At 47.4% G+C, this 17865-nt stretch overlaps 1 protein-coding gene across 1 annotated transcript in view; it reads left to right on the forward strand.

Moving 5' to 3' along the window:
* TSNARE1 (t-SNARE domain containing 1) overlaps positions 1-17865 on the forward strand; it is a 378827-nt gene that overhangs the window by 278238 nt on the left and 82724 nt on the right. Inside the window, exons 9-10 of the mRNA XM_081919019.1 lie at positions 9488-9560; positions 16075-16157. Coding sequence (XP_081775145.1) covers positions 9488-9560; positions 16075-16157 — 156 coding nt within the window. The remainder of the gene's footprint in view (positions 1-9487; positions 9561-16074; positions 16158-17865) is intronic.

Consider the following 17865-nt stretch of genomic DNA (forward strand, 5'->3'; position numbering starts at 1 on the left):
TGGCATGTTCCCTCCCTCCTGATCGATCATTTGGGAGCTTCCAAAGCTTTCTTCTGCCTTACATCACAGCGACCGATGCCAACAGACAACGGCACACTTAGGGATCTGCAGAGTTTGCACAGTTTGCATAACAGACCTCAGCAACTCAGCATTTTGGCTAATCTACTTTATTTACATATGAACACACGGAGTACTGAAACAAGGTTCCATCTCTCTCTAGCATCAGACGGCAAAGAGAAAAAGAACAAAGGACAATAGTCCCACTTCACGGAACACAGTGACACAAACATCCTGTCTCTGTCACTTCCCACTCTGTAGAGTCAAAACATATATCGTCATGTGATAGTCATGTGATAGACAAAAATCCCATGACTGCAATCACAGAGCAGGAATTCTAACAGTGAGAAGATGCTACTCCAGAGTGTAGGACCCAAACCAATGGATTCAAAATTAAAGAAAGGAGATTCCAACTAAACATCAGTGATAACTTTCTGATGGCAAGAGTTGTTCATCAGTAGAATGGACTCACTCCCAGGGTGATGGACCCTCCCTCTCTTGAGATATTAAAACATAGATTGGAGAACCATCTGTCAAGAGTTCTTTAGCTGTGGTGCCTGCAGTGCAGGGGTTTGACCACCAGAGATACCTTCCAATCATTCACTTATATGATTCTATGATTTCAACTCTCAGTAGCCTCATCTAGCATGGGATTCTGCATCCCACCACCATACAGAGGGCCTCAGGTTCTCACATGACCTCTAGAGGGAATTGTTTGTTCAGGAGTTTGCATGGCTATTACAGATAGGTAGCCGTGTTGGTCTGCCATAGTCAAAACAAAACAAAATTCCTTCCAGTAGCACCTTAAAGACCAACTAAGTTAGTTCTTGGTATGAGCTTTCGTGTGCATGCACACTTCTTCAGATACACTGAAACAGAAGTTTCCAGACCCTTCTATATAGTGAGAAGGTGGGGAGGGGTATTACTCAGAAGGGTGGTGGGAATGGGTGATTGGCAGATAGCTGTGATGAGCCTGTTGACGACTCTTAACAACTGCAATAGGTCTTACAGGAAAAAGCAAGGGGTGAGAAGGTGAAAAATGGCTTTGTCATGTATAATGAGATAAGAATCCAAGGTCTTTGTTCAGACCAGGACTCTCCATGGTTTTAAGTTTGGTGATAAGTTGCAATTCAGCAGCTTCTCTTTCCAGTCTATTTCTGAAACTTAGTTGGTCTGAAGACTTAGTTGGTCTTTAAGGTGCTACTGGAAGGAATTTTGCATGGCTATTGTATGCAAAAGAGAAGCAGGCAGGAATGTTGTTGTGCATGCTAAAAGCGCCAGAGCAAACAGAGTGAGGACCAGGAGCTGCAGAATTCTTCTGGCATGCAGAACCCCAAGCAAAGTCAGTGCAACATGTTGGAAACCATTCAAGGAGCTGCTACAGCTCCAGGCTGCAGTTATACTCCCTCTTGACCTCTTGCACCATCTTCTTAGCTTCAGTCACTCAGCAGACCTCACATGGTACCTCTTCCAGTATTCAGTGCAAGCGATACCCAGTGACTTGTTTCCCCCTCTTTTTTAAAAGCAAGGTTGTACAAGCCCACAATAAGCAGCCCTCTCCAACAGCTGCCGTCAATCAATGTGAGAGATGATCGCGGTGGCTTCTCCTGTATTAGTTTGCACTCTATTTAGCCTCCGGCATGCATTAGATGATTCTCAAGTTCAAAGGAAGCTCCTGTGATGTTCGGAAAATCGTTTCCTTGTTGTTGCCTTCCCCCATGTCCTTCATCCGTTTGGTTGCGGGACTCTTTGTTCTCAGAAGCTGCTCAAAAGGGAAGGAAGTTTTTGCTTTGCTAGATAAATGCTGAAGCCAATTTAATTTATTTGGAGAGTGGCTTTGCATGTGTGATTTGGGCTGAGTGCCAGTGCTGGCAAAGAAAAAAAAAAGTTACTGAAAGACAGGGCTGGTTATTCTCCCTGTCCTGTAATGCATATGATTCTAACACAACCATTGTCCCACCCATTTTGCCTCTGACCCATCATGGTCATGCAGTCTTGGGAACATTGTGCTTGAGGGAATGTGCCACTCAGACTGAGAAAGGTCCCTGAAACCTGTGATAAATGTACTTTGCCCCATGGGGAATTTTTAAGAACCGCTTAATAGAGAGGGTGAGCTAGGTATGGTTTGTTGGCATACAACCAAGGAAATGGGGGCAACTGGCAGGCCTCCAGAAGGCTCCAGCCCATCGGCTGGTGTGCCAAGTGATCTCCAGTCCTTGTTTCAGCATTTGCAATCCACAGCTTCAAAAGCTGGGGCACGCAACTCAGCAGAGATAATGTGCAAACCGAAGTTGCAGGAGAGGTTGTGTAAGCATATTTACAAGCAGTTTATTCAGCATACATCAGGACAAAAGGGAAACATGTCTAATCTCCTTCGTGTCCAAAGCAAGACGGCATAAGCAAAAGCTATAGACAAACAGAAGTTCCCAGCAAGCTGTGCTGGAGTGTAAACAGACATGTGACACCCAATAGTCTCATGCCTGTCCCTTAAGGTGGAATGGAATACCCCAGCATGGTTTTCCTATTAGTAAATTCCATTTAGTTAGACTAAATGTGGAGGATCAGGAGAGATAATAGCCGTGATGGCTATGTTCTACCTTCCCAGCCAGAGGCAGTAAAGTTTCTGAATTCCAGTTGCTAGAAACCACAAGAGAGGAGCAGGCTGTTGTGCTCGCATCCTGCTTGCAGATTTCACACGATTTTCTGGGTTTCCACTGCAATATCAGGATGCTGGTCTAGATGGGCCATTGGTCTGATCCAGCAGGCTGTTTCTTTGTTCTTCTTCCTTGTCTTCAGACCAATCCTGTTTCTCGCCCATATGAAGGGTTACTTTTGGTGTTCTACTCATCCTGAAAGTGCACAGTCCTCGTGAAAGCCCATGGGGCTGAATCCCAGGAGCTCGAGCACAGCTTGAGACAAGACATTTACAAGACAGGCAATTCACTCCAGCAATTCTTTTCCATGAGAGATTGTCAGGCTTGACCAAGAGGAATAAATCAGTGAGCAGCAGAATAGCTACAAGCCTTCCTGGCTCCTTTCCATCTGCGGCTTCTGGTCCTGAGCTTGACACACAGGACGACAATAAGTGACGGTGGTTAAGTGTTGTTTCACAACGTGGCCTCGCCTCTATTAGGGAGCGCTGGAGTATGTTGCCAAATTATTTCACATTGGCTTCGGAACAGCTCCGCTGAGCCGCAGACTCCTCATAAGGCCAGCAAGCGATGTGAGGGAAGATGCTTTCAACAGAGAGAGAATGCATGTGGTGACACAGCTGTATATCTTGATTTCTTATGAGGGTCAAACCAAGGAGCAGATCTGATGGTCACCCCCAAGGGCCACTCTGGAAATAACAACAGCACTCAGAAAGACTCAACAAATGCTCTTACAACTGTAGTCTTTAAGGCCCACAAGACTCTTGTGTAATGCACCCTGTGGAATCTTGAAATTTACAATTTAGGATTGCATTGATAAAATAAGTCAGGGATGAGGAACACACACCTGGTGGCCCTCCAGATCTCTATATGGCCCTCAAAACTCTCCCCAGACCAGAACTCACCATTCCTGCTTTGCACCCTCCTTGAGAGCTTATTGCTGGCTGGGATGTATCCTTGAACTCTAATATTGCCTCTTCCTTGCCTAGAAGGAGGATAGAGAGGGCTGGGGTGTGTGTTTATGGAAACTAGCCACTTGTACACATAGTTGAAATTTGCATTCATTGATCTGCCTGTTAGAATATAGGTCCATTCCACCTTTAGAACAGATGTGCGGATTGTTGTATGTCACATGTCTGTTTACTTCCAGCACAGTCAGTTGGGAACTTCCGTTGTATATAGCTTTTGCTATGCTGCTGTTTGCTTGGACACGAAGGGAAGCAGACATGTTTTTCCTTTGTTCCTGATGCTGAATAAACGCCTGTAAATACCGGCCCATAGGACGCACCAAGTTTTTTTGGGGGGAAATAAAGAAAAGAAGAAAAAAAATATCCCCCCCAGCCGCGGGGGAAGCCCGAGCTTTTAAAAACGCACCTACCATAGTTTTTAGAATAGAAAAGGATATCTGCCCGAAGCGCGGGGCGCTGTGCTTCAGCGTGCCCCACGCTCTGGGCAGCAGGCTGCTATGGGCAGCCTAGGGAGCCCTGCGGGAACTCCCGTGGGCTCCCCAGGCTTGTTGATAGCTTCCTGAAGCTTGGAGAGTGAGGGGGGTTTGGTGCGCACCGACCCCTCTCACTCTCCAAGCTTCAGCGAAAGCCTGCATTTGCCCCATAGGATGCACACAGATTTCCCCTTCATTTTTGGAGGGGGAAAAGTGCATCCTATAGGGCGAAAAATACGTATGCTTCCATATGCCTCTGTCCGCCACTTCCGTTGTGAAAAGTTATTCACTCTGCTGATTAGAGCGTGCTCAGTCTCTGAAAGCTTCTGAGGCTCGAGTCGCTGATAGATGCTGTTGCCCTGCTGCTGCCGGCCATTGGCTGGAGCCAGCTGGGGCCCTGACAAATGCCCCCGTCTCCCCGGACGCATCCCAACACTGCCAACCTTATCCTCCAGCCTCAACCATTGACGGGGTATTGGCCTTAGAAGGAAGCATAGAAGGGAATGCAGCCCCCAAGCTGAAATATTAATCCATTGTGTAAACATTCTGTTCCTTGCTTGCTGTCCCCCAAAAATGTTTCTCCAGTAGCGTACCACCATGCAAAACTTTTGTTCCTGCTTTGAGCACACACAAGGTAAAGATAAAGGGACCCCTGACCATTAGGTCCAGTCGTGTCCGACTCTGGGGTTGCGGTGCTCATCTCGCTTTATTGGCTGAGGGAGCCGGCATACAGCTTCCGGGTCATGTGGCCAGCATGACTAAGCTGCTTCTGGCGAACCAGAGCAGCGCACGGAAACGCTGTTTACCTTCCTGCCAGAGTGGTACCTATTTATCTACTTTGATGTGCTTTCGAACTGCTAGGTGGGCAGGAGCAGGGACCGAGCAACGGGAGCTCACCCCATCACGGAGATTTGAACCGCTGACCTTCTGATCGGCAAGTCCTAGGGTCTGTGGTTTAACCCACAGCGCCACCTGCCTCCCTGAGCATACACAAAGGGCAGCCTAAATTGAGGGATTCATCCATCACTAGATGTAACAGGCACCACCTCTGAGCAATTAGCACCCACCTGCTGAATCTCAAGACTTGAGCCTCGGGTGATGCGGCGACGCTAGTACTGTGATATAAAGAGATGCCTAAACTGGGAGAATTACAAACCCGCCATTTGGACGCCCCCTGTGAAATTTCTGTGCGCTAAAAGCACAAAAAAGGACTAAAACTCAAGGGTGTTCTCTTTTTGTGGCAATGCATGTTGCTCTGACATTTCTGACCCCTGCTTTATAGTCCACATTTCCATCATTGGTGTTTCATTTTCTATTTCGGAGCGGGGGAAAGGTGCTATATTTAGCTGTACCCATTACTCGCTGCAGGTGCCTTTGGAGCTACTGTTTGTCCACCCTATGCAATTTGAGCCAGCCTGCCCTGTTTCAGCGACCTGATGAGATTTTAATCTCTGTGATTTTCAGAGTTCAATGTGTCCCGTTCACCCTCATGACGCTGATAGTGGAACCAGAGGATGGCATTATATTGGTGGGCAATTAATTTATCTAGGGAGGCAGGTAGGAGACAGTGATCTGTAGAAGGCTCCGTCTATTGTGAGAAACAGCGTACTATTATTATTTTTTGTTTGGTTTGGTTTCCTGCTTTCAAATATGAATTACAAAGTCCCAGAGGCTTCTGCCATCTGGACTAATGAAGTGGGAAGCCTCCCGTGCTCAGCAAAAGGAAAGTGGGAAAGTGGTTTTGAGAGCCAAGCTGACGTTTCTGTCTGCTCTCAGGAGAAACACCTTCCTCTGCTGTTTGCTTTATGCGCAGATCATTTCCCACTTCTAGAGTTTATTAGTCATTCTGTCGGCGTCTTCTCCTTCCTTAAATATGCCTGTTTGTGTGCTGGAGAGGAAGATGGTGTGTGAAGGCTATGTACCACCATCAAATGTAGCATTCGACCCACAGCTCCACGCACTTGTGGAAAAATGATTCAGGCTCTTGGCATCGTGTAGTGGGGAAATTATGGGCTGCACCGCTTCTGGACTGCACCATGTCAGACATGAGGTAGTCGTGTGAGGTCATACTTCTCAATGCTCTCAAGAATGTAGCAAACCATCAGGTCAGATCACTGTTCCATCTACCTCAATGTTCTCTAAACTGACTGGCGGCAGCACTCTGGGAATTCAAGGTGTGGGCTTTCCCAGTCCAAAGTCGATATTTCAGGGATTAGGACCTTTGCTAACCTTCGTTAACAAGACAGAAGTACTGTTTCAGGGGACAGGGGGTGGGCAGGATTCCCTGGTCCTGAGGGGGCTAATTGTGCCTTTGAAGGACCAGATACGCAGTCTGGGAGTCATTTTGGACTCACAGCGGTCCATGGAGGTGCAGGTCAATTCTGTGTCCAGGGCTGCTGTCTACCCGCTCCATCTGGTGTCCTGACTGGAATCCTACTCCCTGTCTGCTCCCTGTCTTGCCAGAGTGGTGCATGCTCTAGTTATCTCCTGCTTGGACTACTGCAATATTCTCTACATGGGGCTACCTTGGAAGGTGATTAGGAAACTACAAGTAATCCAGAATGCATCTGCCAGACTGGTGAGTGGGAGCAGCTGCTAGGACCATATAACACCGGCGCTAAAGGACCTACACTGGCTCCTGGCATGTTTCCGAGCAGAATTCAAAATGTTGGTGCTGACTTTTAAAGCTCTAAATAGGAGGTTTTGTTTGTTTAATGTAGAGACAGGGCACATGTAGGTAGGGAGTATTAAAAACAACAACCATCCATTTCTGGGGATGTAGTGCTCCTTTGTTGAATATGTGGCAGGGGCAGCTCTCTTAAGGTGAAAAAGAAAGGTGCTGCTCTGCTGCTGATAATAATAATAATAATAATAATAATAATAATAATAATAATAATAATAATACATTTATACCCCACCCATCTGGTTGGGTTTCCCCAGCCACTCTGGGCGGCTCACATTAGAATATTAAACTCACGATAAAACATCAAACATTTAAAACTTCCCTAAACAGGGCTGCCTTCAGATGTCTTCTAAAAGTCAGATAGCTGTTTATTTCCTTGACATCTGATAGGAGGGCATTCCACAGGGTGGGCACCACTACCGAGAAAGCCCTCTGCCTGGTTCCCTTTAGCTTCACTTCTCACAGTGAGGGACCCACCAGAAGTTCCTCAAAGCTGGACCTCAGTGTCTGGGCTGAACGATGGGGGTGGAGACACTCCTTCATGTATACTGGGCTGAGGCCATTTAGGGCTTTCAAGGTCAGCACCAACCCTTTGAATTGTGCTCGGAAATGTACCAGGAGCCAATGATGTCCCTGCCATCAAAGTTTTGCTTCCTGGTGTCATACAGTTGGGACAGCTTCCAGTGAAATCTCTTGAGATCTCACCAGAAGCCACTGTCAAGCAGAGGTGGGGCACCCATGGCCCCCACAGGATTCTGCCACCCAAGGCCACTGCTTCATTCTGCCTCATGGGAGGGCCGGTTCTGATATGCGATTGCTCAAAGTGGAAATAGGTCAGTTGTAACCCAATACCAATCTTTTGGGCTCTTTTTGTCGTGATAGAAGCATGTGTTGGATCTCTTAATCTGTCTGTTCCTGTTGCAGCCAAAGAGCCAAGTAGTATGGGTGCGCTTTGGATGTGCTGTTGACATTAAGCTCTCTGGGGAAGGGGTTTCAAATTACATGAAAGGAGATTCCAGCTCAACATTAGGAAGAACTTCCAGGTGGTAAGAGCTGCTTGGCAGTGGAACAGACTTCCTCAGGAGGTTGTAGACTTCCTTCATTGGAGGTTTTTCAACAGAGGTTGGATAGTCCTCTGCCATGGATGCTTTGGTTGAGATTACTGCACTGTAGGGAGGTTGGAATACATTACCCTTGGGGATCCTTCCAACCCTTCACTTCTATGTTTCTGTGATTCTAAGCAAACCTCCTTCACAACAAAGACAGGCACGTGGCCAACAGAGGATTGTCCTTGTGTTGGGTTGGGAAAAAGATAGAAAAGCTTCTCAGCCCCTGATTTAAAAGTTACCCCCCGTTCCTCCCCCAGGATTCTGCAGACCCTTTTGCAACTGTTAATATTGTTGTTTAGTTGTTTAGTCATTTAGTCGTGTCTGACTCTTCATGACCCCCTGGACCAGAGCACGCCAGGCACTCCTGTCTTCCACTGCCTCCCGCAGTTTCGTCAAACTCATGCTGGTAGCTTCGAGAACCCAACCATCTCGTCCTTCTGTCGTCCCCTTCTCCTTGTGTCCTCCATCTTTCCCAACATCAGGGTCTTTTCCAGGGAGTTTTCTCTTCTCATGAGGTGGCCAAAGTATTGGAGCCTCAGCTTCAGGATCTGTCCTTCCAGTGAGCACTCAGGGCTGATTTCCTTCAGAATGGATTGGTTTGATCTTCTTGCAGTCCATGGGACTCTCAAGAGTCTCCTCCAGCACCATAATACAAAAGCATCAATTCTTCGGCGATCAGCCTTCTTTATGGTCCAGCTCTCACTAATATTAGCATAAATAATTAAAGGTTTATTGTGTTTAATGACAAAGAGAACGGATAATATTTGTGAGACATTATCCCTAGCCTTTGTTCTGTTTTTTTCTCCCTTCCTCTTCTCTTTTTCTTGGTTTTTGTTTCTTGGATTTGTTCAGTGGCTCAATCGTGTGTGTGTGTGTGTGTGTGTGTGTGTGTGCCTGCCTTCAGTAATTCACAATGACTCTTTCCGGCTTTATTACAAATTAATGAGATTCTTACTGCATTACATAATTAAGTACTGTGGTATTCACAGTCACATAATGAACTCTCTCCCCCAAAAGAGCATAGATCCACTTGGCACCTCTGATGAATTCATCACGGGAGACAGCTTAGCGTTCCAAGCAGCGGGGCTGCGATTACTCAGACGCCACAGGTTCTAATCCCAGAAGGGGCGAACTTGCAAATGAGCTGGGCACCGTGGAATTGAATATTCAAGGGAGCTGTTCTCGAGGGAGCATTGGATAACTGAGCTTGGAAGAGAGCACATCTGGGGGGGGGGGGGTTCTGCAAAGCCAGTTCATCAGGGACCAGGGTAGTCTAGTGAATCCCACTTAAAGCCATGACCCGAAGATGGCTTGGACATCACTTTGAGAGCATTCAAAGTGAGATGTGACATTCCAAATGCTCATGTAAGAACATAGGAACATGTTCCGCTCATGAGTCCCCCAGAGCCTAGAGCATGCTGCTTCTTGCTCAGGTGGAACAACTCTTTGTTATTTAAATGAAAATTGTTTTTCATAAGACCAGGAAAAAATCTCATGTATTGTTGCTTAGTTTGCAGAAAATGCTGATTTTCTTTATTCTTTTCAGAGTGATATGCTGGATGTAAACCAGATCATCAAGGACCTGGCCTCTATGGTATATGAGCAGGGTGACACAATAGGTAGGTATCATTGTAGCATAATGCTGTTGGTTTGTTGCTTGTTTTGTGATGTTCCTTAAATCCAGGATTCTTCTTCTTCTTCGTTGGCGATCACTCATAGCCGAGTAAGATTGTCTTCCATGAATACAGTTTTACCAAAGAGTCCATAAGTGACTGTGGATGCCAATTCTGGTTCCACACGTCCTTCCACAGTGGGGACATTGGTTTCCAGGTGGGAGTTGATCACGGTGTGGATTTGAGCTGGGACCGAGCAACAGGAGCTCACCCCGTTGTGGGGATTCAAACCACCAACCTTCTGATCAGCAAGTCCTAGGCTCTGTGGTTTAACCCACCGTGCCACCCGCGTCCCGAGATTACACTAGTCAGCCATTCTTCTTCTTCTTTCTTCCTTGACAATCACTCGTAGCTGAGTAAGATTGTCTTCCATGAACATAGTCTTAATAGTGTGTCCGTAAGTGGCTGTGGAGGCCAATTCTGGATCCACACATCCTTCCACAGAGGGAACATAGGTTTCCGGGTGGGAGTTGATCATGGTGAGGGTTTGCCAAGGGTGCCTTCCTCTTAGCACGTTTCTCCCTTGTGTCCTGAGTTCAAGTGTCTTCAAAGCCCATGACACCTTTGGTAAAGGCTGTTCTCCAATTGGAGCACTCGCAGGCCAGTGTTTCCCAGTTGCTGGAGCTTGTGCTACATTTTTTAAGACTTGCCTTGAGAGTGTCTTTAAGCCTCTTTTGTTGACCACTGACTTTACACTTTCCATTTTTAAGTTCTCAATAGAATAGTTGCTTTGGAAGACGATAATCAGGCATGACCAGTCCAACGAAGTTGAAGTCGAAAAATCATTGCTTCCACAATGGTGATCTTTGCTTCTTCCAGTACACTGGTATTAGTTCACTTGTCTTCCCAAGTGATGTGTAGAATTTTTCAGAGACACTGTTGAAGGAATCTTTCAAGGCGTTGGAGATGGCGTTTATAAGTGGTCCATGTTTCAAAAGCATACAGTAAGGTTGGTAGTACAACAGCTTTGTAAATCCAGGATATCCCATACTAATATCCAGGATATCCCATACTAAGAACAGAAGAAGAGTAGCTGCTGGATCAGACCAAAGGCCCATCCAGCATATCATCCTGTTTCCTACTGTGGCCAACCAGATGGCTCTGGGGGGTCCAAAAATGGATCACGAGCACACAAACAGGTCACATGCCCCAGCAACTGGCATTCAGGCCAATGGACCACATAGTCCAGCATCATGTTCTCACAGTGGCCAACCAGTGCCTGAATGGGAAACTCACAAGCAGGATTCAAGCACAAAAACACTCTCCTTTGCTGCAGTTTCCAACAACCTGTGTTTGGAAGCTGTGGAGGCAGAGCATGGTTATCCTGACTAATAGCCCTTGGCAGTCCTCTCCTCCATGACTATTTGCTGTTGTGAAAAAGCACTGTCCGTCTTCAGCCTTCTACCATTCAGTTTCATGGATAGAGTGCAAGAAGAAGAAGAAGAGTTTGGATTTGATATCCCGTTTTATCACTACCCTAAGGAGTCTCAAAGGGACCCAGGTGGCGCTGTGGATTAAACCACAGAGCCTAGAACTTGTCAATCAGAAAGTCGGCAGTTCAAATCCCCGCGACACGGTGAGCTCCCGTTGCTCGGTCCCTGCTCCTGCCAACCTAGCAGATCAAAAGCACGCCAAAGTGCAAGTAGATAAATAGGTACCGCTGCAGCGGGAAGGTAAACGGCATTTCCATGCGCTGCTCTGGTTCATCAGAAGCGGCTTAATCATGCTGGCCACGTGACCCGGAAGCTGTACACCGGCTCCCTCGGCCAATAAATCAAGATGAGTGCCGCAACCCCAGAGTCAGTCACGACTGGACCTAATGGTCAGGGGTCCCTTTACCTTTAAGGAGTCTCAAAGCGGCTAACAATCTCCTTTTCCCTTCCTCCCCTACAACAAACACTCTGTGAGGTGAGTGAGGCTGAGAGACTTCAGAGAAACATGACTAGCCCAAGGTCACCCAGCAACTGCATGTAGAGGAGTGGGGAAGCGAACCCGGTTCACCAGATTACGAGTCCATCGCTCTTAACCACTACACCTGCAAAGGTCTAGTTCTCACAAGCAATCTGCATCTGGACTATACATCTCTAGACTGCATATTTGGGGTGGAAGCTCATATGTCTGAATGTCCTTCCTTACATGGGATGCTAGTTCACAAATTGAAGAAGAAGAAGAGTTTGGATTTGATATCCCACCTTTCATTCCCTTTAAGGAGTCTCAAAGCGGCTAACATTCTCCTTTCCCTTCCTCCCCCACAACAAACACTCTGTGAGGTGAGTGGGGCTGAGAGACTTCAAAGAAGTGTGACTGGCCCAAGGTCACCCAGCAGCTGCATGTGGAGGAGCGGAGACGTGAACCCGGTTCCCCAGATTACGAGACTACCGCTCTTAACCACTACACCACACTGGCTCTCAAACTTGCATGGGTTTGACAGCCTTATTCTCCACACATCTATCCGATTCCCTTTAAAGCCATCCCAAGTTGCTGGCCATCATTGCACCTGGTGGGAGCAAGTTAGATAGCTTAACTCTGCAAATAGGGAATGTGGTTTTATATATCAGATGCCACAAATTTGCAGGTTTGATGTGGCCCATAGGCTCTGTTTGTTTTCCCTACTGTTCACCTACAGTGGTTCACATTCTTCCTGAAGAATTGCAAAGTCTTTCCAATCTCCAGGGACCTGGGCTTACAACAGCATCCTTCTTTGCCAGGGATTTCTCCCTGCGAGTTGTGAGGTGCAGCCTCTTGCAAATTCAAAGGGAGCCTAATCTGAAATGTCAGCTAAGAGGAAGAAGCCCCACATCTCCTTCATGGGAACGAGAGGGAAACAGACCAACGAGTGCCTTCACATTAACTGAGAAAATCTTGCCAGCCCAACTGAGGAGTTTAGACAAATATTCACCTTCAGATAATGAAATGTGCTTCAGGATGTAAAATGTTCTTTGCATGGCAAGTCCCCTCCCCCATGTGAAATGAAGACACTGGACACATTATTTAAGGTTAATGGGCATAAAAAGGCCACAACTTTATTGATTACAGAATTGAAAGGTATTGGCCTTAGGCATTGGCTCCTTTCGACTACCCGGCATGGGGACCGGGAAGGGTTGTCCACAAGCCGTGGGAGTCCTGTTGAAGTACGCCAACTAGGATCCCACGGGTGTCACCGCTCAGGGGCGTGCCGGGGGCCCTTACCTCGATAGGTTTCGGACAAGGCAACGCCCCCCGGAGTCCTCTACTGGACTACCCTTTCCATTGGGGAAGGTGATGGCGCTTGCTTCCCCCCATTCATTTGCATAACAATTAACCCCTGCCAATGCCTAACCGCCAATACCGTGGAAGTTGTGACGTTTGCTACGAGGTAGGCGAAAAAACCAAAAGGCACGAAGTGTGCCAAATTGGGAAAAAATCCTACCAGGCCCCTTGCGGCAACCAACCGAAGTCCATAGCAAGGTCATAGCTAGCTAATCCTAAAGGGTGGGTGGGATGGGAAAACCACTCAGCTGGGAAGGGGACAGAGGGCGGTCCCCGGGTGTGCCTGGCCTTAAATGGGCTAGGACCCGCCTCCCCAGCCCGCCAATTGGTGGATGGGGTGGAAGGCACGCCCCGGGGTTTCCCTGTTCACGCGGGGGCAAGGTCCTGCCCCCGCGTGTGTGGGAGGAGGGTTTTGCCCGCTACCCCCTCTCCTCCCAGGGTGGAAATGGCTTTGCGCAAAGGAGTCAGAGATTCCCCAGAAGTACTCAAGTGGAGAGGAGTTTCCTGGTGCACAGCTAAGAGAGGCTAGCATGTACCAGGAACAGAAAGGCAGAAATAAGAACATAGGGAGAGCCAGGCTGGATCAGAGCAAAGGTCCCTCTCCTCCAGGGACAGTGAATGGAGTTATGGGACCCCCAGGCCAAGATGTGAAGTAACTATACAAGCTTTGGAAGACATCCAAAGGCAGCCCTGTATAGGGAACTTTTTAAATGTTTAATATTTTATTTTAATAATGGTTTAATATATGTTGGAAGCTGCCCAGAATGGCTGGGGGCAACCTAGTCAGGTGGGCAGGGTATAAATAATAAAATTATTATTATTACTATGGAATAAGGTAAAGGTAAAGGACCCCTGATAGTTAAGTCCAGTCGCGAACGACTCTGGGGTTGCAGCGCTCATCTCGCTTTACTGGCCGAGGGAGCTGGTGGACTAAGCCACTTCTGGCAAAACCAGAGCAGCGCACGGAAATGCTGTTTATCTTCCTGCCAGAGAGGTACTTATTTATCTACTTGCACTTTTATGTGCTTTCAAACTGCTAGGTTGGCAGGAGCAGGGACAGCGCAATGGGAGCTCACCCCATCGCGGGGATTTGAACCGCCAACCTTGCAATCGGCAAGCCCTAAGCTCTGTGGTTTAGACCACAGCGCCACCCACATCCCTTTACTATGGAATAGGATGTCCCTATTTACATCAGAGAAATGTTGGAGAGTGTGCAGAGGCCACTAACCCTTTTAGCCCTGTGAGCACATTGGGATTTTTGAGACAGAGGGACAGAGGACACTATACAATCTTGCAGTGCAAACGCACCCTGATTGCATGGGAAAGCAAAATGTTGGTTCTGGCAGAATTAATCTGAACCTTGAAACCTCAACGAGCTGAAGGAGGAACTTCCTCCCTTAGCTCTGTGTAAAGATGCAAGGCACATCCTAATTTAGGGGCTACACAGAGAGTGCACTTTCCCAATGCACCATCACCTGAACTATTGAGGGTGGCAGAACTACCAAGAGGGCAATCTTAACACCATCCATCACATAGACTTGCAGAATTATAGAGTTGGAAGGGACTCCAGTCCAGCCCCCTGCAATGCAGGAATATGCAAGTGCCTCTTACAGGGATCGAACCTGCAACCTTGGCATTATCAGCACTCTCACCAACTGAGCTATCCTGTCATGGTGCCTTGATTTCTTTCTGCTGCAGCTTGTCTTCTGCCAAAAACCACATTATTTGTCTTGCTGTCCACTGTGGCAGAATTAAGCAACTTATGCAATTTACATAATTAATGCTGTACATAGCCCTAGGATCATTATAGTACTCATTACGCAATGCAAATAGGAGGGAGCGGGGACCGTAATCAACTGCATATCATTGACGGATTGAAAACAACAGCAAATGCCAATTGTGCTTGTTGGAATGATTTCTGTAAGTGGACCCTCTCAATTTCCTCTTCCGTTTCTGCTTTTGTCAGAATTCTCTGACAATCCTAGACATTTGCTGCCATTTCGTGGCAAAACATCACATACTTTCGTCCCCATACAGTTCACCCCTCAATCATGCTTCATGCATAATGTGAGCTGCTGAAAGTGTCAAAGTTGGTTGCTTGGCATCTGTCTGTCTCGGGAGACCATGAAGAAGGAACGTGCTTTGGGGAGTGGAGGGGGGGAACAAAGCTGGGAACAACACCCAGGAATAGAAATCCCACTAGTTTATTTTCCTGTATGGATATTGTCCATGTCACAGACCTGTTGGGAGACCCGCAGCCCTTGCCCGCCATCCTTGCTCAGAGCTGATGGGTGCCCTCCTTGATGGACGTGGCGAGAGATCGAGAAGACATCAACAACCCGTGTGTCTGTCTTCTTCCTTGGCAGTCCTTTTTTGCACAGAATTAAGCTTCTCGGTTTTTTCCCGGGCTCCGGGAGACATATCAGATGTGAAAGCCTCAAGCTACATGATAGCATGCATCAGTTACTTCCCGTGACCCTTGTCACGGTGTCCCTTACGGCGAGATTTATTTTCTGAGGAGTTTCCCATGCAGCGAAAGGGGTCCCACTCCCGACTCGCTGGCGGTGGTGGTGTCACCGTTGGAAAATATCCAAGCAAAGCAGAACGGCTTCTGTCTGATAATGTAGCATTCCAAATTATCCCACCCAGCCCCATGGGCCACTGCTGTGGCTGTTTCTTTCTGAGCTGATGTGGGCTCTTGTCTTCTGCAGAGGAGAGGTGAATTGGCCCAATCTGATGCTTCTTTTAGTGCCAAACAGAGGATTTTTTGTTTTTAAAGAAAGCCCCTAGGTGAGAGATGGAGGTGTTGCTTTGAGCAAGAGACACTCTTCGCATCCAGCTTTGATTTGTAATTAACTCCCCGGGCCAAAGAATTTGTGGCAGCTTTAAGAGTCATTTCCCTCCTGATTGATGGGTACATTTTATGCTGCTGGTGACACGATCCTGTATTTTTTTTTTTTTGAAAAAAATATCTGTGTGTTTATTGTTTATTTATTTTGCAGAAGGGGGATTTTAAAGCAGAATTCCTCTTTTCCTGTAATGTCTCTCTTTTGTTTTAATTTGTTGTCATTTGCATCTGTAATTGCTTGTTGGTCCTATATTTTGTCAACCACTTTGAGTGTGACTTGGGTTATGTATAAATTAAATTAAATTTCAGAATTTGCTCGCTACTCCACACCATGTAATTACTTTCTATTATCTTAATTTACAGATAGCATTGAAGCCAACATCGAGACTGCCTCCTCCAATGTACAATCTGCCAATGAGCAGTTGGCTAAGGCCAGCCAACACCAAGTAAGTTTGTGTGTGCGTTTTAAGGAACAGAAAAATATCCTGATTAGATCCATGCTATTTAAAATGATTTGGGCAAATTGAACCTGGCTCTGTACCAGTAACTCTCTTACCGTGTTTGGAAGTGACTTGGAGAGTTTTCCTAAAATAAGAGCTTAACCTCTCTCTCTCTCTCCTTTCCCCCTCCCAAGATTTAAATGACTTTTTTTCTCTGCTGGCAGCTTGCATTAAAGACATCATTTTGAGACCTGCATATTAAGCAGACTTTTCCCAACAGAAAACGAAGCAATTAGCAACTGTTGTTCTTTGAAAAATGGTGTTAAAATGCATCCTTTACGCCTGTTGTGTTCTCCATTCTTGGAGCATCCTAACTAGACAGCTGATTGAAAAGATTGTGTCACCGGCAGATGTGGTCCCGTGGGGAAATGGGATTAAGCCGCAGTCTTTTAAAGCTTCTACGAAGGGTCCTTTTTCATTGTGGCAAGAATGAAATAGGCAATGCAAACTGCTAGACGTATTTGAGAATAGGCAGAGTTGTGGATGGACTCTTGAAAAATGTGTGTGGATACACCCGTACTATGAAACAGGGCCTAGAACAGGGGTCAGAAAACATTTTCAGCAGGGGGCCGCTCCACTGTCCCTCAGACCTTGTGGGGGGCCGGACTATATTTTGGAGGAGGGGGAATGATGCAAGAGCACCACGAACCCCAGTGGCTGTTTACCTGCGTCTTGCGAGCAACAGGGGATGAGTGGCGCATGAAAGGGCTCCGGAGAGGGGCTGCTTAAAATGGCAGCCGCTCGAGCACTGCTGCTGTTGCTGACACCAAGAAAGCCCAGCCCCCTTCCTCCTCTAGGCAGGGCAGGGAGAAGCCAGGAGGAGGGCGGGAGGAGGACGCGCCGCTGAGGGAGGGAGAGGGAAAGAACGCACGAGCTGGCGATCCACGCAGTGATTCCCGGACCATCCGCGGGCTAGATCCAGAAGGCAACTCTGCCAGCCTGCAGGCCTTTGTTTGCCTACCCATGGCCTAAAACATGTGAGAGATCCCAGGTTTTGCCTGTGACTGACAGGTGATATGTCTGGCTTGGCCATGGGGTCCTCATGACCATCTTGTTACTCTGTTGTGGCGAAAATGCTCTCTGACTCTGCCATCTCACCATCCAAGCAAAGGTTGGAGCTGTTCCTTGATAAGCAGCTTTCTGTTTGCTGGTAGGACAAGAAAATCAGGAGCCAAGGGCAAAGCAGAAGACACCTGATGTCTCGTCTGTCCTCAGAAACCCACCAGAAGCAGGTGGACTCCAGAAATAGCTAGCATGCAGCTCCTTCGACTGCCACAGACTGTGCTGAGGCCCATAGAGGAGAGTTTCCAAGCTGCTTTCATATCTGGCAAACATAAACGTTCCCAGGGACTCCATGGCTAGACACCAGGGCTCCTTTAACAGGTGGCTGACCTTGCTGTCTTGCCAAGGGCTGCCCGTGACTAAGCAAAAGGTAGGAAATTGGCCATCCTTCTCAGCAGACATCTGAATGCAATACAAGAGATGTGACTGACTAATGAAGGGATCCCAGATCCGTTAGAGATGGTCTAGGCCATGGGTCTGCAATCTGGCCCAATTGCCTTATGGATCCGGCCTGCGGATGGTTCGAGAATCGCCGTGTGGATCGGCGTGGGGATTCTGATCGTTCGAGCTGTGCCATTTCCCCCCCTTTCCC

The sequence above is a fragment of the Podarcis melisellensis genome (assembly GCF_964234715.1).
Source record: "Podarcis melisellensis genome assembly, chromosome: 7".
Classification (NCBI taxonomy): Eukaryota; Metazoa; Chordata; class Lepidosauria; order Squamata; family Lacertidae; genus Podarcis; species Podarcis melisellensis.